The following is a 21,550-nucleotide window of genomic DNA, read 5'->3' as shown; positions in this document are numbered from 1 at the left end:
GGGAGTGGATGGGTCATTACACAAAGTAAACTATTTCTCCATGTTTATACTCTCTTCCCCCCCCCCCCCCCTTCCTCAGATGTTCTTGTCAACTGCTGGAAATGGCCCACCTTGATTATCACTGTGAAAGGTCTCTTCCCCCCCCCCCCCTTGCTGGTAATAGCTCACCTTATCTGATCACTCTCCTTACAGTGTGTATGGTAACACCCATTGTTTCATGTTCCCTGTGTATATAAATCTTCCCACTGTATTTTCCACTGAATGCATCTGATGAAGTGAGCTGTAGCTGACGAAAGCTTATGCTCAAATAAATTGGTTAGTCTCTAAGGTGCCACAAGTACTCCTTTTCTTTTTGCGAATACAGACTAACACGGCTGCTACTCTGAAACCTTTTTTTCTTGTTTCTCTGCTTAATTGCATTATTTGTACAGATCTGAAGTAATTTGTTAGGCCTTAGTACTAGCATTGGTTGTTTACTAATTTTTGAGAACTTTCATGCTCATTTAATCTGTAAAATGGGGATAATACTTATCTGCATAGCTGGTGTTAGGAGGGCTAATTAGTTCCTCTGTAAAGTACTGTACAAATCCTTAGCAGTAATACTGTTTTAACTAGAAATGCAACTTGTTCTTGCTTATGACCGTTTCATTTTTTCCACAGATGAGGTTTATTTAATTTTTTCCTAAACTCTCTCTCTCTCTCTCCCCTTGCCAGTTACATTTACTTTGACCTGCCCTTGGCTTTGCTTTTGGTTTTTTGCATGGGCAGATTCCATGTTTCTGTGAGAAGCGGCTCCTTGCAGGTCTTTGTGTGTTCAGTGAGTAAGGTTTAAGATATTCAGCATGAGGTTGGCTACCTGAGAGCTGCTATCTGTGACAGAGGAGTTGTATTGGAAGCACAAATTGGAATAATACAGTAGCATTGCCTGAAGGCATCAACCATTAGAATACTGTAGAGTGATACTCTAGTATTGCAGCACTGCATATTGCCGAAGGCTGTTAGGACTCTGTATATCAGAATCCACTAAATGAGATACATAATGGAAAAACTGATTAGCACAAGGGCACTGCTTTAGGGAAGCAATCCAGTAAAATGAGACCACAATGTTCACTTTATAATGTGTTTAGGTAGTGTCTATTGCTTATGCATATCTTGTAGCAGTTAAACGTTGAACTATCGGTACATTTTCAGTTAAATCTCTTTCTTCCTCACCCTATAGTTATCTCCACAATGGAAGAGAGGTTAGGTTTTCTCAGAAGCTAATGGCACCTGGTGCACAAGATAATCCAGCCCTGTGAGTTATGAGCAGTGCGGGCTGCCTTCCACCTGTAATTAGTAGCATCACCTCATATTGCGTGTTCTTGCCACTTGGCTGGGGAGCAGAATTCCAGGAACAGTCTCCCTGAAGGCACAGCAATATGTTGGGTAATGAATGCAGCTTATTTGATGTACATATACTGGGTAACTTGGCTGTGTGTGGTGAGAGGGGAGAAGGAGATGCAGTGTACATGTTTTGCCTGACTTGAAGATTTTAGGTAGGGCTGGAATTTATATCATTATGCATATCTTGGCAACTTATTAAGGACTGCATATTTGATTTTTTTCCCTCAAGTATGTATGTCTTAACATCACAGAGATGAGAAATAAACTGCAGACTGCTTTGATGCTCTGTTGGGAACATGCTTAGGCATCATGTGATCCAGTTAATGTTGTATGCTTCACTTTCCGTGAAGCATATGTGATCAGAACACAATTTTTTATCCTGGACTTGATATGTATATGAACTTTCTGACCACAACATGAGAAGAAAAATACAGCTAGATTAAGACTTGGGGTGAGTAGGTGAAACTCTATTAACCTGCTCATCCTAGCTCTGCATTAGGCCCTGAATGGATGATTTAAAAATAAAACCGTGGAGTAGTCGTCTTTAAAAAAAAGAAACGCTTGAATTCCTTTTTGGGGAGGAGAAACAAATGCTTTAAAATAAATAAGTGAAAGCAAGAAGACAGAAGTAGGTGCATCAGAAACAGCAATCAGTAAGGTGCATGGAAGTGGGAGAGTTCAATTGGTGAACTAAATTGACTGAAATTGTGTGTAGGACTTTATCATTAAGGTCCACCCACAGTAAACCTACAGCTGTGATTTTGTAATCTCTTGGAGTTAGCTTAACTGCTTATAGTTATCATTGTTAAATATATGTCCCTACACCTGAGTTTCTGCCATCTTGACCCCATATTTTGTGTTCATGCCGAGTTCTTGGCTTTAATGTTTTATTTCTGGGTAATTATCCCATATGTGTTGGTGTCTATGGGAATTTTTAAGGAGTCTCTCCCCTTTCCACCTAAGAGAGGCAGTAGTAGTTACAGTATTGATAGTGTTTGCAGTCTCAGAGTTATTCAGGTACCTAGACAATAGTAATGATCCTTTTTACTCCTGAGGATATTCTGCACCAAAAAATTAAAAATTCTGTACACAGTATTGCAGAATTTTGCAGAATTTTAAAAGTTTTATTTGTCAATAAATAAATGCAGAGGCTCCATCATGGCATTGGGGATCAGAAGCCACTGGCTGTATGAAGGTGGGAGATCACCCTGCAGCCTCTCCAACCCCGGGTCATGGACTCAGTGGTGAGGCTGCACCCGACCCTGACACAGCACAAGGCCTGGGCCTGCCCCAGAAACACCTTGGGGCCCTGCCCCTCGGTGCCAGGCGCACCAGGTGTGGGGCCGGCAGGCTCAACCAGGCAGGATCCAAATGTGGAGGGGCTTAGTGTGGGAGGGATTCAGGTGTGGGGTGGGAGGATTCTCTGTGGAACATTCTGGGTGCAGGCAGCTCAGTGGGGGGTCTGGAGGGGATCTGGATGCACAGAGGCTTGTTTGGGGGGTGTGTGTGCAGGGGCAATGGGATTCTGTAGGAGCTTCCAGGTGAAAGTGGTTGGGAATCAGCAGAGGGTTCTGAGTGTGGGGGTCTCAGCAGGGGGGGTCTGGGTGCTGGGGGAGTGGGGCTTGGTGGGGTGGGGGTCGGTGCAGCTAGTTGGGGGTCAATGGGGTGGGGGCTCAGGTTCATCAGGGTGGGGGTTGGAGTGCAGGGAGCTCTGGGGGGTGGACTGGGTGCAGGAGTGGGGGTTCGGAGGCAGGGTGCCTCCAGATGCAGGGGTTGAGGTTCAGTGGGGGAAGGCTAGGGGTGTCTGGTTGAGGCTTGGCAGGGGTGTCTGGGCATGGGAGGTCCAGATGCACGGGGGTTGGGTGGATGGAGGAGGAGCTCCCTGTACAGTGACCCCTCTCCTTGCAGCTGAGGAGTGATGGGGGCAGGAAGCAGGGGAGGATGCTGAGCTTCCTGCAGCTGGGGGAGGTTTCTGGGGGTGGGTAGGCTGGTCGTCGTCCCCCCACCCCCCATACCACACAACAGGAAGAGGATGTTGGTTACAGTGGCAGTCGTTAAGGGGTTCTTTGGTGCACAGCAAAATAGCCATGTGTCTAACAGGAACCAAACTATGCGTCATTGGGCTGCTTGCAGGGATGGTGCCATGGTGATTTACTGTGTGCAGTGTGGAAACAGTGGGTTTTGCCAGCTGTAAGTGTAACAGGTTATGCGTGTGCTAAAGAGCTGCTGTGTGGATGAAGCCTTAATCCCAAGTCTTTAAGTGTCTTTGGAACTGGGTACTATCCTGCTCATCTGGATTTCTTCCATCTTCACATCAGTCAATTGTCTCCCTACAGTGTGCTGAAGAATATCAATTCTTTGATATTAAGTAATTTTATAAAAGAACCTCTTCTGTGAGCCTTCCCAAAACCAAACCTGGCAATGGTAATCTGACGAGCACTTTCCAAAACAGTAGTACCTAGAAACTTCCTGATGTAGCAGGTAATGTTACACTAGCAGTCTACAGTCTACGTTCTGGAAGGGAGCACTTGAGAAGGCAAAGAGGTGAACAAAAAAAGCCATGCCGATGCCTATATTTTGATTTAGCGCTTGCTTTTTCCTTTGAACGTATATTGTAAAGGAAAAGAAATGCTTCAAAATGTTGCTGTGGTTTTGATGCATAAATCTGTTTGTCATACAGAGAAATCCCATGGTGTATTTTAAATACAGAGCATCTGAAGTATTCCATACATTATGAAGAAGGTATCTGGAATGATTAACAATATTGTGAATATGACTGGGGCTTAAATTTGGCCTGGGATGCTGGGAATCCTGCATTTCCCACAGTCTGCAATTCCCCTGCTTTACAGTCCCTCAGGAGGTTTATGGCAAAGCAGTTTCCATCCCTTCCCTAGGATCAGGAGAGTGAAGTTAGTTGTAGCTACACTTCGCTGCAGCTGCTGTGGCCTCAAGATGACAAGGAGCAACAGAGGGACCAGCAGGATCTTTTGAAGCTGCTGGGGAAGGACAGCTTTTCCAAGAGGAACTGAGCATGATATGTGCTAGTCATCCAAAGTGGGCTAACCTCTCTGAGCGGAATGTCTCCTCTTCTTGGCAAAGGCTGGGAATAATTTCAGATCTCTTTCTGGAAATGGCCAGGCCATCAGTAGCTCATGGATTTAAAGCAGCAAATAAAGAAAACTTTACGTGAAAATAAATGGCATCCTGTGTATCGTTTGTTATTTTCTTTATTCTTTTCCTTTCTAACCATGCAACTTTTGTCTACCATGTGTCTTGGTATATTGTTCCTTCACTTTTCCAGAGTTTGTTTTTTCCTGCAGAGTTAATATTAACTTCTAATTTATTTAAAAAAAATATTTTCTCCCTTTTCTCTGACTCAGTTTCCTTTTCAGATCTGGCTTCTGTCCCCTCTGTTTTTAGCTTTAGTGTCTTTTCTCTCTGTACCCACCATTTCATATTTTCATTCCCCCACACCTCCCTGGACTCTTGGTGCTTCAACTCCATCCACAGTGAAGAAGAGGGAGAGTCTGTGATGGGAAGCACTGTTTATCTGGGTCTATTGCAACATTTCTTCCTTCCCCGCAGCAGGTTAAGGGAGGCAGCTGTGTTGGTGAGCCTTAGGGACCAGGCCAGTGGCTCTTGTCATGAGATAGGATGTTTAGGCCCCTCTTGGGCTTACTGAAAGGGTTTGTCAAAGTTAGGTCAAGGTTGGCTAACCTAACATGTAGTAGCCAGCCCTGACTTGAGTTTAACCTCTCCTTCCTAGGCCAGCTGAAAGGATGCCATGGGACACAGAAACCCACAGGCATTGTAATGTGGCTATTGACTCCCTACAGCACACGTATGTGCCTGTACTTCCGTGCATCCAGATGCTCTACTTTTGTTCTCATACCCAAACCAGTTCAGTGAAAAAGCGATTGTATTACTAATTTAAGGTGAAAAAAATATTAAAAGAAATGGATGCAGCAAAGGAGCTGCTTGGAACAGACAGTAGCATAAGCACAGTAACTTATTTAAAGAAAGGGGTTGGAATGGTCATTGGGAGAGGAGTGGGTCCGCTCTTCGAAGTTCTAAATGAAAATGGAGACAGAAAATCTTCCTATTACTAGAACTGTTTGTTTATGGCACCAACAACATATTAGGCACTCTACTGATAGGTAACATCTCTTAGGTGTACATGGCTCAAAAGTGGCTAGTGGTTTGGGGGTGCTTCAACTTTGGGGTACCAAGCTTGGGATGGTTACCAGGTCTGTATTTTCAGAAAGTCATTGAGAAAATAAGGCCTCATTCAGGTGTGTCAAAATTAGTCAAACAAAGCTACTGGTTACTTTTGAAAGTCTTGGCCATGGTTCCTCTCCTGAAAAGTTTACAGATTATGGAGAGGGAATGGTTCTAACAAGAGGCAGTGTGACTGGTCAGTGTAGTCTAGCATGGGAGACTGATGACCTCTGTGATTTGTGTTTTTAACTGTATTTATCTGGAGGGGAATGGGGGTAAGAAGAAAGTCTGAGGTTGGACAAATGACTTGACTTCGTTGGCTGGTTCAGAGAAATGTATGTTAAGGTGGACTTGAGGGAAGCGAAAACAGATTGGGTTGTGAGGCTGGAGTTCTAGGCATAGGGGTCTACATGGAAGAAGTGGAGAATTTTGGAGGGTGCGGGGGAGGGGCAAGTGTGTGTTATACCATGGGATGACTAAAGCACATTAGCTACTGCAGTGTAAAAACATAGGCACATCAGGGTTACTGCCAGGAAAACAAGGAGAGGTCAACCCCATGCAAAGGTATAGTGCTGACCTCGCTGGACTACCTTGTGGAAAAAACTGCAGGAGCCTCTCTCCACTAAAGATTTTACAGTGAGATAATTGTGTGGTTTTTTTTTCCCCCCCTGTAAACTCTTCCCCCCCAAACCACCCCTTTTTAAAGCAGTGAAGATAAGGTCTAAGAAAATGTCCTCTTTCAGTGGTGGTCTGACTTGCATGGTTTTACACAGTGTTTCTCAGAGTTCACAGCAAAATATAAATGCAAAATACTGAAGGAATCTCTGCCTTACCTAAGTGTGCTCCGAAGATACCTTTTTAGAATGCGCAGTATCTGGAGTAGTTTGCCTTATAAACATGGCTACAATGTCAGTTGCCTAGCTATGGGAGATTGATGTAGATTGTGTGAATTATGCTAAAGAAAATGGAAAGGAATAGTAAATGCAAATGCATTGCTTTTGTGCATAATTATAATTTGACAATCTTGCTAATTATCCTTTTAATGAGAAGTGATTTATCTCAATGGATTCTGTAAGTATTTTTAAATGAAACTCTTTTGGTTAGCTATCTAAAGTATTTATCTTCTGTCTTCAACATGAAATAATAGGAAAGATAATAGGCAAGCCGGGATGGGGAAAACCCACTGTCTGGAAATCTTGTCTTAATGGTACTGCTCTGTGTGTGTTTAAATGATTAAATGGAATGGCGGTGCTGACTCTTCTTTCTGGTTTTCAGGGTCGGCATGTCAAAACAGGTCAACTGGCAGCCATCAAAGTCATGGACGTTACTGAGGTGAGCAAAGAAAACATTCTTTCGTTTTTTAGAAATAGAAAAAAAACTGAACAATAGGAGCTGGTAAGTGGTTTAACCTTTTTTTTTTTAATGGCAGTTCTCAGGTGAGAGTGATCACTTTCTGTTTGCAGGAGCTGACCTGCCAGACAGTCTGCCCTTCTGTGGCTTTCTGTGTTCATGAGGGACATTTGCTTGAGTTGCTGCAGGTGGTCCCAAAGTATCTCGGAATCAGGAGCGTCTCCTTGGCAGAAAGTTCTCAAAGAACGATGACGATACTGATTTTTAAATGTGACTTCAGCCTTCTGCTTTTATAGAAGAAGGAGGTTATGGGGGACACATGGGGCAGGAACTGGAGGATCATAGTTCCGCTAGTACTTTTGAATACATTTTATACCCTTTTTAGGCTGAAAAGGAAGTGGGTCCAATAAAGCTCCCAGTGGCCTGAAAGCAGAAACATCTGCTAGAATGATGAGCAGATTGCTGGCAGAATTCAGCTGTGTAAAGTAGTAGTTGTAACTGACTCAGGGGGATTCACTGTGGAGTTCAGATGGGAAAGAAGGGAAATTAACCCAGCCAAAAAAAATTAAAATGTGTCTATTTTTAAACCTGTACGTATATAATAACTTTAGTTTACTCTGTTCAAAAGGAGATTAGTTTTAATTAAAATATTTAAAACAGATCAGAATAAAGAGGATTTTTTCTGTAGATTCCACTTGTGTTGTATTGAATTCTATATGCAGTTATCACATAGACTTCAGATTTAGAATTGGACAAAATCTTTGTATGTGGTTCAGTAGCATTATGCTGGCTGAGCAGCCTCTGAAGAGCCCATCATCAAACCAAGCATCCTACTGTTCTCAACCCCATTCATCTCCTATGGTTATTTTTTTAAAAAAATGCATCAAAGCTCATGGTGGGCTGTACACAAAGCAGAGTCTTTAATCAGCAGAACGATTATGTTACAAGTAAATGTACACCTTAGACATATTAATTTGTTAAGAAGATTGCTACTCGTTTTATGTTTTGACACATGCATGCGTGCACACTCCCAACTGGACGTGTTACCTTGGACACAGGATCCCAGGAGGGTGGATTAGAGCCTTATGGCTAAACCATTTAAAAAATGTATAAAGCAGCAGCCAGGGATATGTTAACTGATAGGACTTCAGTTATGTCTCTGGATCTCCGTGTGATTGTATCAGAGTGAGACTGCTGATCTTAAGTTAAGCTGTTATGTCTGCCAAGAGCTAGACATGCTTTCTTCATAAAACGGGCTAATAAAAATCAATTTTCAGCTGTAAGATTGTCCAAGGGTGCCTTTGTGAAGGGGCACGGTTGTATTCGCTATAGTCAGCATGTAGGCAAAGCAGGGAATACTAGGGTGCGTTGACTTAGAGCGAGTGCTCTTTAATGGCAGATGATAGTATCAGTACAGCAAATACTCACAAATCAGGTTATTACAAAATTAAGGGTTCTTCCACAACCTGAATTTGATTATGCTACACATCCTAGATCTCTTTTTATGGCATGCATTAATAACTAGCAGTTTGGATCGAAAGGTTACATTAAACAAAGAAAACAGTAGAAAAAAATTAGTCATGTACATTGCGACTGAGTTAATGTTAGGGGGAGATGCCTTAGCTATAGAATTTTTTCTTCTTTTGAGTGCTTGATTTTGCAACCTTAATACTGTAGAAACACTGTTTTCACTTAACAGCCCTAGACTGTTGGGGGTGTGGGGGAAGAAGGAAGGGAGGAGAAAATTTTGAGATACTAGCTTGTTGGAGCTTGCAAGTATCACAGGCTTCCCCAATAGACTTTGTAAGTTCTTTGTTCCAATGTAGTAGGTTTGTGGAGGTTACAGAGACGCTGTACATTCTTCAGTGTTGGGCTAAGCATCTTCCATCACTGCTCTTTGCTCTGAAGACATTGGGTTTCTCATATTTAGAATCTCATCCTTCTTCCATAGCTGGACTTGTAAATTCCAGAGGTTGCTGGGTTAAAGAACTGTGGGTGCATATGTGCAAATGGGATTTGAATGGAAGCTGTTTTACAAACTTAACTGCAGGGATTGGGATCAGTATGATTGCTGTACTACAGCTCTAACAGTGTTAGTTTTGCTGGTAAAAGCGTTACTATTGAGCTTGTCGATCTGCTTCAAGACCAGAACTTTTTCAATCTGACTGGTGGCATGGATGGACATAAGTGATGATTTTATCCGTACTCTGTAGAGAATAGGAGACCACACAAATTGCCTTCTTTTTAATCACCTTGCTCTAATTAATGCTTTGCTGAAGATTTAAGAAGGTAAAAATGTTCAAGATACCTGACAGCAACACATAGCCAAACTTCAACTTGTAAATAATAAAGGCCCAATCCTGCAAACATTCTCTGCTGCTGTGAGTTAATACCGTGTGGAGTTGCTAAGCTGTGGGACTGGGCCATAAGGTTTTGACAAACCAATTGTCAGTAACTTTCAATTTAAAGTGAACGTAGCTTTTTGATCAGTGCAAAGAAATAGAGTCATACAATGCCCGCTAAAGTAAATGGAAATTGTGCAGCTCAAACCTTACACAGAGCTGTAAAAATGTTGTTCTTGGTTCAATGCTTATGTTGCTGTGCCTTGTTTAGATTTAATTTTGAAAAAGGAAAACATTGTGGGCTGAAAATCCCATGTCAGATTAGACGCTGAAATTTCTTTTTGAGACTAGTTAGTCATAGTATTGAAACACAAGCACTGTTTTATACAGAAATGCCTGGCTTTTAAAACAAACAAACAAAACTTGCAACTTATTTATTTTTTTTTAAATCAGGTTTATAGCTCACACTTTCACTTTTTACTGTTGGAGCAGCAGTGGATATAGGATGAGAGAGCTCTTACTGGTGCATAGAACATTTCAATAGGAAATAAAAATACAAAACAAGCTTAAGCCGTGTTTATGAACTAAAAGATACTCTGCAGCTGGAGGGAATTAACTGCCCTAAAAGGTAAAGATGTATGAACTGTTAGCATATGCATATTTTAAAAATTATTTTCAGGACTGTATCATATTTTATCTATCTCTTGTGTATCGCAGGCTATGTGTATATGTGTGGGAAAATAACTTTTCAAAAAAAGTCCTCACAGTCAGTCTTTTTGATCATTCCATTGCAGATTCTATGTTCCTTACCAGACACATGTTTTAGAAATGACTGTACTTGGACAGATGGTACTTCATGCTGGTCACCCCCCTAACTGCACTTACAGGCCCTGGCATCACATTGTCATGCGTTTTTGACCTGTAGGATATTACTGTAGTGTATTCATCTAGCGTATCAAATTAAGCATGACTGGTATTAATATCAAATATGATTTAATTATGATTAAAGTTTGATGGTCATTGTTTGATTTGAATCCACTCATTTTCATATAAAGCAAGAACCTTTTAAACTTAGCAAAATGTACCTTGCAAACCTGCTTGTATCTGAATTGTTTGTTAGTTGTATCTGTTGTATCCATTTTTGATAGCTGTTTAACTCTTTCAGGGACTTTCTGTATTGATCTCTCCAGGAATAAATCTTATTCTTGAGTAGGAGACACTTTCTTTTATGCTTCCTTTTATGGTTTTGAGTGAAACATACAATCACTGTACCAAATTACTTCTCCTGTGTCTGTCTGTCTGTCATATACCTGACATTGCTCCTCCTTCCCCCTGCCCCCCCATTTTTGGGTCCCTGCTGGACTTGACTTGTGAAAGTTTTTCACATGCCTTTTTGACAGCAGCAACTCTGAGATCACGTGTCCAGCGTTCCCTGACTTGTTACTGTATTGACTACACTGAACTCCTCACTTAAAGTCGTCCCAGTTAGCATTGTTTTGTTATTAGGTTGGCGATGTATTAGAGAACGTACTGGTTTAAAGTCACACAATGTTCCATTATAAGATTGTTTGGTTTGCCCTGCTCCACCCGCCCAGCACTCCTGCTGGGGCACTCCTGCCCTGCTCTGCCTGCCCGGCGTTCCACATGGGGAGCAGGCAAGCCCCCGACCCCACTCCCTGGCAGAAGCACTGGGCAGGCGGACTGGGAAGACCCCGCTCCCCGGCAGGAGCGCCGGGCGGATGGAGCGGGACAAGCCCTCACGCCCTGACCTAGGTATGCCCCTGCCTCAACCAAGCTTCACAATCATCATTGCTGAGTACGGTATTAATTTGTTTACAGTTATTTAAAACTTATATTGTATATGTATATAGTGTCTTTTGTCTGGTGAAAAAAATTTCCTTGGAACCTAACCCCCTCTATTTACATAAATTCTTATGAACAAACTGGATTTGCTTAACATTGTTTCGCTTAAAGTAGCATTTTTCAGGAACATAACTACAACATTAAGTGAGGAGTTACTGTATAAAACTATGCAAGTAAATGACTGGATAAGATACCTTGCTGATTTGTAAAGGAAAAGTTGGATTATTTTTATTGCCCCTCTTTTTTTTCCCCTTCCCCATGTCCAACACAAAAATGTAAGCAGCCAGTGGCAGAAACACTTGTCAAATCTCTTGCATTTACATAGTGAAAATATAGAACTGGGTTAGGAGATCTAGGTTCTCTCACCAACTTTGCCACTGCCTTTGTGTACTACTGTAGACAAGCTGCTTATCCTCTTTTTGTGGTCTACACTACACAATTTAACAGTGGCAGACTATAAAATCATAGGCCTCGAAGGGATCTTGAGAGGTCATCTAGTCCAGTCCCCTGCACTCATGGCAGGACTAAGTATTATCTAGACCATTCCTGATAGGTGTTTGTCTAATCTGCTCTTAAAAATCTCCAATGATGGAGATTCCACAACCTCCCTAGACAATTTATTCCAGTGCTTAACCACCCTGACAGTTAGGAAGTTTTTCCTAATGTCCAATCTAAACCTCCCTTGCTGCAATTTAAGCCCATTGCTTCTTGTCCTATCCTCAGAGGTTAAGAATCCCCCCCCCCTCGTAACAACCTTTTACATACTTGAAAACTGTTATCATGTTCCCCCTCAGTCTTCTTTTTTCCAGACTAAACAAACCCAGTTTTTTTCAATCTTCCTTCATAGGTCATGTTTTCTAGGCCTTTAATAATTTTTGTTGCTCTTCTTTGGACTTTCTGCAATTTGTCCACATCCTTCCTGAAATGTGGCGCCCAGAACTGGACACAATACTCAAGTTGAGGCCTAATCAGAGCAGAGTAGAGCAGAAGAATTACTTCTGTGTTTGCTTACAACACTCCTGCTAATCCATCCCAGAATGATGTTCATGTTTTTTGCAACAGCGTTACACTGTTGACTCATATTTAGCTTGTGGTACACTATGACCCCCAGATCCCTTTCTGCGGCACTCCTTCCTAGGCAGTCATTTCCCATTTTGTATGTGTGCAACTGATTGTTCCTCCCTAAATAGAGTACTTTGCATTTCTCCTTATTGAATTTCATCCTATTTACTTCAGATCATTTCTCCAGTTTGTCCAGATCATTTTGAATTTTAATCCTATCCTCCAAAGCACTTGCAACCCCTCCCAGCTTGATATTGTCTGCAAACTTTATAAGTGTACTCTCTCTACCATTATCTAAATCATTGATGAAGAAATTGAACAGTACCGGACCCAGAACTGATCCCTGTGGGACCCCACTCATTAACATCCTTCCAGCATAACTATGAACCAGTGATAATTACTGTCTGGGAACGGTTTTCCAACCAGTTATGCATCCACCTTATAGTAGCTCCATCTGGGCTGTATTTCCCTAGTTTATTTATGAGAAGGTCATGCAAGACAGTATCAAAAGCTTTACTAAAGTCAAGATATGCCATGTCTACCGCTTCCCCCTATCCACAAAGCTTGTTACCCTGTTGAAGAAAGCTATCAGGTTGGTTTGGCACAATTTGTTCTTTACAAATCCATGCTGACTGTTACTTTTCACCTTATTACCTTCTAGGTGTTTGCAAATTGATTGCTTGATTACTTGCTCCATTGTGTGTCTGGGTACTGAAGTGAAGCTCATTCGTCTGTAATTCCCCAGATTGTCCTTATTTCCCTTTTTATAGATTGGCACTGTATTTGCTCTTTTCCAGTCTTCTGGAATCTCTCCCCGTCGTCCATGACTTTTTAAAGATAATTGCTAATGGCTGAGATACTGCCTCAGCCAGCTCCTTGAGTATTCTAGGATGCATTTCATCAGGCCGTGGTGACTTAAAATTACTTAGACAAATTAGATGTCTTCAACTTGTTCTTTCTGTATTTTAGCCTTTTCTGATCCTTTCTCATTTTCACTGGTATTCACTATGTTAGACATCCAAATACCACCAACCTTCTTGGTGAAAACCGAAACGAGTTATTAAGCACCTCTGCCATTTCCACATTTTCTGTTATTATTCCCCCTCCCACCCCCCAATTGAGTAATGGGCCTATCCTGTTCTTGGTCTTCCTTTTGCTTCTAACGTAGTTGTAGAATGGTTGTTAGCTGTTGTGCTAGCTGAACGTGGTTTAACTGTGAGGGTAGACAAGGCCATACCAGGTTCACCACAGTTTCAGCTGATTTTATCATAGCTAGCTGATCAGACATTGATCACAGTTAGTCCTTGAAGTCTGGCAACATGTGTAATTCTGTGGGCAAGTTAATAAAGGGAAAGGGCAGGGCAAACACTTAGCCCTGAGAAAGTTAAATTGTGGCCCTTGACTGATAGTAGTGTGATTCTCAAGTTAATGCTCAGAACGTGATATCTGATTAATTTTTTAAAATGTTACAGATTGCTATAAATGGAAGGAGTGCTTCAAGTTGATTTGTCATCATCGGCAAAAAAAAGAAGCGGTTCAGTGGTATTAATCACATATGGGAGGAATTTCAAAAAGGAAATTGGGTTGTTAAAAGGTCACCAGTTCCCTTCTGTGCACTTGGCTTAGATGAAGCCCTAGAACATGAAAACAGAGCGGTGAAAGCCTGTGGGGGATAACACAGCATCCAAATGCTCTTTCCTGACATACCCAGAGCTTCATCATGATTTGAACAAAACATTAAACATGGGTGGGATGACTTCCCCAAAAACAACCAAGCACCATCTAGACTCATTAGCTGCTGTCCAAGAAGGAGCAATTTTAAAGCTACTGGATGAGCTTGCTTGCACTGGCAACCCATTTGTGAGTGGCAGACTGGAGCTCATTAATAATCATGATGAAAGTACTCTTCAGTCATGAGATCGCTAAAGATGTCAGTTGAATAGATATTTTGGGTCATGACTTGTATGAAGCCTTCAAAACTCAAAGAATTATCCAAGGCTCCGTTGATCTGAAGAACAGACTAAAGCTGTGCTCGAATGCAAAGAAAGTCAGAGTGAAAGTGGCAGGGACTATTAAAGAGCTAAACGTAGAGGGGTCATTGTTTGCTCATCTACTGGTTGTGTCCAGATGACGGCAAGATGTTGATCTGTGTGAGACTTTGGGAAATTACGAGTTCTCCATGGTATCACAATTGACGTTTGAGTGTGACGGAACAATGCATATGTGCATGGCGAAAAGCAAACTAACACACACCTCATATGGTCTTCCTAAGCCAGCACCTACTGACAATGTGACTAAGTACCTTATGCCAACAGAGGCCTTTCAGCATACCAATCATTAACGATCTTGTCAAGCTCGCAACAAACCAGAAACTGTTAACACCTGCCGAGATTTGGCCGAACACTTTATTGTGAGGCTACAGCGAAAATGCTAGACATATGACAAAATCCACCTCATGTTTGACTCGTATGCAGAGGAATCAGTTAAAAAATATTACTAGAAAGACTATGTTGTTGCACCTGTCCAACACAAAACCACTGACTCCACGAATATCTCCAGTGTCACAATAAAGAAGCTGCTGACTCGGACTCGCACCTTGCAGGAAAAATGCTCCAGCATGCAAAGAATTTCATCGTCACATAGCATAATGAAGCAGCTGCCTTGCACTGTTCAGCAGAGGCTGCCACTAAAATTATGTTGCATGCCATCAGTGCTGCATAGAGAAGTACCACTAAATCCCATTTTTGCACAAGAAACAGATGTTCTAGTGCACTCTGTGAGATGCTACTCAAGACTTCCTGTTACAGGGTGGACTAGGTCTGGAGTCTCTCTGCTGGAGGCCTCGTGGCTCTGCCTCACCCCGCCCCCGAAAAGAGTAGAGAACTGCTCCAGTCAGCCTAGAGAGGCTACAGGGGAGCAGCCACGCAGAGGGGCTGTTGGAGCAATGAATCAGGGTTCAGAAGAACCATATAAAAGGAAGAAGCAGAGCAGTCAGTTGCTCCCTGGAGCTCGAAGGAGGAGGAATGGGTGCCTGTCTGGCTGGAAGAGCAACAGGACCATAGACAGGTCAGTGCAGGCAGGCTGCCCTGCAGGCTGAGCCCAGGGGTCTGAGCCCAGAACCTAGCCAGACAGGGCGAGGGTACCATGATGAGCCCTGCTGGTCTGGTTGAAGACTGAGCCCATGTGAGTGTTGCTGAAAAGACACCGACCAAGGGTGTCAAGATGGCCCCTGTTGGGCTGTTAAAGAAGGTAGTGCCTCCTGGGGAAGCCTTAGTGCTATGGCCCCATACCATGGCCGTGAGAAAGAACTAGAGACTGTGTACCCTGGAAGGGGGGACAGCATGTGTGACTCGGTCAGAGGGCTGAGCTGCTGGGGAGGTGAGTGCCATCCCTGTTTCAAACAGAAAAAACACACCTGACCAAAAGGGGGCACTTGTGAGAGGTGGGTGCCACCCCATTCCAAGATTCTGTTTTTGTGCTTGCTTTTGGGAAACGGAATTGCTGTATATCCCTCAGGTGTTTTCCTACAACTCGGACCACTGACAGCCGCTGCACTGCCAGGCTTTCACGCCTTTTCAGGATGTCATGCTACTGGAAGGTTGGCTGGAAAGAACATTTGATTCAGCCTCTGAAGACTCTCTCCTTGCTCTGAAGGTCCTTGGGATGGCCAAGAGAGTCACTGATAAGTTCATAAATACATGGGGAGGAGTTCATATGCTGAGTTTACCATTTGAAGACCAGCATTACCACACTTGCCGAACTACATTGGTGAATGTTTTCCCAGAAACAGACAAATGGAGAAGAATTGCCCCTGATGAGGGGTGAATTTATACCTGCTACTAAGAGGACAAATTATTAAGAAGTGGAATAGCTCTGGGATCATTGAGCACATCTAAAACTACCCTCTTGGGTCTTGGAGGATGGATTATGACACCAGTTTTGTGTGAAATAATATGTGCTTCCAAATCAATCTTTCAGCTAATCACAGAATCATAGAAGTGTAAGACTGGAAGGGACCTCAATAGGTCATCTAGTCCAGTCCCCTTCACTCAAGGCATGAGTACTTAACAACTAGGCCATTCCTGGCAGTTGTTTGTCTAAGTTGTTCTTAAAAACCTTCAATGGCGGAGATTCCACAACCGCCCTACGCAGTTTGTTCCAGTGCTTAACCACTCTGAGAGTTAGGAAGTTTTTCCTAATGTCCAACCTAAACCTCCCTTGCTGCAATTTAGGCCCATTGCTTCTTGTTCTAACCTCAGAGGTTAACGGGAACAATTTTTCACTCTCCTACTTGTAACAACCTTTTATGAACTTGAAAACTATTATGTCCCCCCCGTCCCCCCAGTCTTCTCTTCTCCAGACGAAACAAATCCATTTTTTTCAATTGTGTTTGTGGGAGAGGGCTTTCGAATGATACTCAACTTGTCCCATTTCCAATGACATTGTATTATCAAACTTTTCCACTAACCAGAGGACCTGGAGCTGGGAGCTGGGGGGCAGCGCCCTTGCCATGCCACGCCACAGAGGGTGACACCATTGAAATTATGATTCTGTAGATTTCTACAACTCAAATGACTTCTCCCCTACTTTTCTATCACTAACTTGCCCATGGAATGAGATTTTAATACATTGTGCTGCCAGATTGTCTGTGCTTTACAGGTAAATTTGCTTTTAGCCTTAATTCAGCTCTCACAGTTGCTGACAACCATACTGATATGTTCCTACTTCCTAATGTGGATCAGGTCTGAGTTTGCCCATCTGTAATGCTTATGTATCCAGGTGTTTGTTGCAGTCGTATCTGATTGCTGACCTCCAAAGGATGAGAGGCTTGCTTGTTGTTTGTAGAGGGTTGTACAATTCTTGGATGGGCAACTTCAGCTTTAAGAATTATGACATGGAGGAGGATAGGGAGAGCACTCAGTCTGCATCCTTTCCAAACCACACTCTCCTGAAGTCCACACATACCTCTCTCCTAGTCTAATTTGTTCCAAAGTTACTTTCAGTTTGAGTCCAAAGAAATTTCTGGAAACTTCTCTTAAGTTGCGAGGAAGTTTAGAAAGCGGGGCAGTATGGTCCATCCAGCCTTAAAGTATCATTTTGGAGAAGGGGTTACAAAAAGTAACATGGCTCTGCTGCCAATTGGACAACTCTGAAAAGAGTATTTGTATAATTAATTGTTACCATTAGCCAATTCAGATCTAACCCCGCTTCTTCACCAGTCCTGAGCAATATAACTCCCCCACCCCCTCCCCCATCATCACTGCTCACTATGGCAATTGATCTCTTTGCAGTTGTGTCAGAGGCTCAGCCAATTAACAGAGCAATGCTTGCACAATCTGCATGTTAACTGACATCTATATGGGGCTATTCTTTGCTGGAGCCCTGAACATCCCTGTACCAACTTACTGGATCCCCCTGTTTAGCTCTGCTCCACAAATTGTGTGTGATACTTCTGTTCAAACAAGGGCATCCATTGTCACAAAGAGACTTCTCTGCATATTAGATCGTTCAGTGAAGCTCACAACGCTGAAGTTATATCACAATCCTTTTGTGGCAGATGGATATTCATCTGTCATTTCATAGTTGATACACAGTAGAATTAAGTTAATTCAAGACAGATTTTTCCCTCAACGGTGAAAAGAACCCAACTAGTGGAAACAATGATTTTATTCCTCAACAAAGAGAACCAATTTAACAACTGAATCTAGTCAGTTATTTGGATCTTGGACATATTCCAAATAACTTTCCCATTGCAATACTGGAGCCAGTTGCTAAAGAGGACATGTGTTCAGTATCTGTTCAGAGTTCTGGGATGGATAGCAAGGCTGTCATGCTAAAGAAGTCTGAACTGGGGAGCAAGAAGACTAGTCAGCAGCTGGAAAGGTGTCCATAGCAATGGGGGAGTCTAAGTGAAAATGAGGAGAGGGTGCCACTGGTGGAATAAGCTGTTGGGTGTTGGGGAGCTTAGGGTGCCGTGCTTAATTTGTAATGAAAGAAGTGCTGCCTCAAGCAATTTATTTTACATTCATAACTGAGGGGGCAAGTGGCCCACAGGTGCCAGGGCTTTGAACTGCCACTCCTAAAGGTGCTGGGGCTCAGCCCTGGCACAAATTAAGCACCATCAGGGTGACTGAAGAAGAATCATGTGGGAAGCTGTGGACAATGCAAAGCACAACTATGGAGAAGGCAGGGCCGTCTCTAGGCACCAGCAAAACAAGCAGGGGCTTGGGGCCGCACATTTCTAGAGGCGGCGTTCTGGTGCCAGTCCTGCCGCCCCTAGAAATGTGCCCCCGCCACCCCAGCTTGCCTCCGTCCGCTCCCCTGAGCACGCCGCTGCCGCTCCGCGTTCTGCAGGATCTCGGCTTTAGTACTTGGTTACACCTACAGTGGGAAAATTCAAACTCTTCATTGATGGATGCTGCAGTTTAGAAAGGAGTTAGCTTTCACAGTCAGGCCATATAACTCCGCTTAAGGGCTGTGCCTACACTAACGTTATTTTGAGAAATCTCCTGCCATTGTGCTAATGATGGTGCATCTCTACCAGGAGTAGCAGTAATGTGAGGTTTGGTACTATTGTGTTGTCAAATTCAGAGTTCTGTCTCCTGAGCTAGTAGAAAAAATGTCAAACTTTGAAATTTTGTTGACTAAAACCAGAAAGTTCTTGTGTGAATATTTGTGCTAAATTCTCCCCCCTACCCTCCCTCTTTTTTTTTTTTTTTTTAAACAGGCTGTACTGTCTACTCTACATTGCAGCTTCTCCATGGGTGGCGAATTAGATATATCATTTTCCTAGAGTAGTCAAGACAAGGTGGCCATAAAATGCTACATGTGTTTTCTTGCCAGAATAAAAACCTGTTATAACCAGGTTAGAGAACCAGATTGAATTCTGGTAGGCACCTAGGCTATAACACAGTTTTATAACATGTTTATTTTGTCCATGTGGGCAAGAATAAGTAGTAAACTAATTATTGTAGCCCAAACGCTTTAAATGTGGTTATTTTTGTGTAGATGGGGCCTTAGTCTTGGGGTGTGGAATGAGGGTTCAGGATTGGGAATTCATTTCCTTATATTAATGTGAAATCTAGTCAGTCTTAAACTTTTTTTTGTTAATTGTAGTTCTTGAACTACACCTGCCCCAGAGTCCCTCCAGCCAAAGTTTTATGATTTTTATAATTACATTCCTTATTTCTGAAAAATTCCCCTTTTGCTGTGTGAAAGATCTACACAGTGAAAACTGGCTAACTATAGAGGGGAAACAGTGAAACTTGCTGTATCCAAAGTACTGCTAAATGCACAAAGTAAGCAAACGTGGGGGAGGAGGGGAAATCAAAGAAGAATAATCATTAGCCCCTTTGTTACAGTAATCTTAAATTTTCCTTGTTACAGTAGTTTAAAAATATTCAGATGGATTTTTTGTTTTAAGTTGATGTCTCTTTAAATGGGACACATTCACCATACATCATGATTACCGTATATCACGTAGCATTTCATTGTGGAATCAGTCTCCATTCTCTCATCCTCTCCTTTTCAGTTGTTTCTCCCCCTTCTCCATATAAGTAACATAAGAATGGCTATACCAATGATTGAACGAGCCCAGTATCCGGTCTTCTGTCCCAGTAGCATTCTTTTGATCAAAGATGTTTTCCAGCAATGTCGTTAAAACAAGAGGAAGTAGATAATTTAAAAAGAAACAAGCCTAGTGTATTCCTTTTATGTGGAGAAGCTGTAGCTGTGGGAACCCATCCAGAGTGGAACAAAGAAACAACTTTTAGGCATTTAAAAACCTCCTGTTGGCACTTTCCTTAGGTTATGGGCCTACAAAAATTGTAGTGTACATTTCAGATTATCTGGTGTGATCTGTTTTTTCAAAGGCGTGTGTGCAGCTGTATGTATATAAATGTAAAATGGCATTTTAATTGTTAATGAGAGAGAAGTATCTAGTATGACTCCCTTGATGGCGTTCCTTTACAAAACAGAACATATGAGAGGTTGCATATGAAAGTCTCTACCTAAACTGCGGTCTTAAAACCAAACCCTAGATGTAGATTTTATGACCGGAAGTGCTGATATGCAAGAATAAGGTAATTTTCCATGGGCCAAGCTAACTTGTAACCAAGTTAACGCTCCCTTTTGTACCTCAAAGGAAAATGTTCTCCCTTGGTTTTGCCCAATTCCTCAGAATCCAAAAGAAGCAGCATATGATGCATGCAAGGTGTGAGAAGAACTGTGAAGATGCTGTGCAGATTTATCTTAGTGCAAATGATCCGTTCAGGAAACACTCTCTTGTTTCTTTTCACCTGAATAGCCTGGGCCTGAAAGTGTCCAAATCCTCCATAGCTAGGTGCTTGAAGTGTGTCACTGACACACATTCAGCTGTATCTAAGATCTTCCCATATAGTATCCTGGGGAGAAAGGTCATCAGCCACCACAGAAGAAATCTGCAAAGATCATCAATACCGTCTTTATAAAAGCACTACAGGCTTAATCTCCAGTTCTCAGCACTGGCTTTCTTCAGCAGGAAGTTGCTCCAATAGGCAATCCCCAAAATAGATCATTAGTGCTATGGTTAGGGAAGAGGTACTGTCATCTTTGGTCATGTTTATCTATCATTCATGACTCATTTTGTGGCCGTACATGGGGCCCCATGGACTGGTCTAAACTATTTCTGGTATTTGCAGGAAAAGAGGGGCACCACGGATGTCCGTGTGTCTCGTGAAGAGGTCAGTCTCAGAAATGAAATGGTCAGGCAACAAAACTTCCATTTGCCAGAAGGATATATGAGGTGTTTCTGCACCTTTTCACCGCTACATGGATATTTTCCACTGCAGCCAGTTTTCCGCCCCCCGAATTGAATTCCAATGGCTGTTTCATGTGTTGCTAGTAACTGAGTGGAAATCCCAGTATAAATTCAACAGCCCATATAACTTAAATTAACTGTAACTAGCTTGTCAAAGCATCTTGGATGCAAGTACAGGAGCGGGCAATGAGAACACACACACATGATCCCTGAAAATCTGTCACTTAATTGGAGTTTTTTTAGCAACCAGAAATTTAGCTGGAAAAACATACCACAAGCAAAAGGGAAATCCCTGTGAATGAAGTCTCCACTCCCTTATCCACTAGCTTGTCCCCATGAATGCTACTGCAGCAGGGCCGGGACTGCACTCACTGGTGACGGAAAGTGCCGCGACCTGGCCCCAGTTGCGTAGCACCGCTGGTGAGTGCTGGGGGGTGGTTCCCCCCTGCCCCCCAAGCCAGACCCCTCCCCCCCGCAGAGGCCTGGGGCACGTTCCTCCCCCGCGGAGGCCTGGGGCCCACTCCTCCCCGCCCCC

At 42.8% G+C, this 21,550-nt stretch overlaps 1 protein-coding gene across 4 annotated transcripts in view; it reads left to right on the top strand.

Moving 5' to 3' along the window:
• Nucleotides 1–21,550, top strand: part of MAP4K4 (mitogen-activated protein kinase kinase kinase kinase 4) — a 241,511-nt gene that overhangs the window by 102,786 nt on the left and 117,175 nt on the right. For all 4 annotated transcript variants that reach the window (XM_074964827.1, XM_074964835.1, XM_074964838.1 and 1 more), the window contains exon 3: nt 6,877–6,933. In XM_074964827.1, the coding sequence (XP_074820928.1) occupies nt 6,877–6,933 (57 nt within the window). The remainder of the gene's footprint in view (nt 1–6,876; nt 6,934–21,550) is intronic.

Source organism: Natator depressus, chromosome 1 (assembly GCF_965152275.1).
Source record: "Natator depressus isolate rNatDep1 chromosome 1, rNatDep2.hap1, whole genome shotgun sequence".
In the NCBI taxonomy this organism is placed as follows: domain Eukaryota; kingdom Metazoa; phylum Chordata; order Testudines; family Cheloniidae; genus Natator; species Natator depressus.
This window is presented reverse-complemented; position numbering and strand designations above follow the sequence as displayed.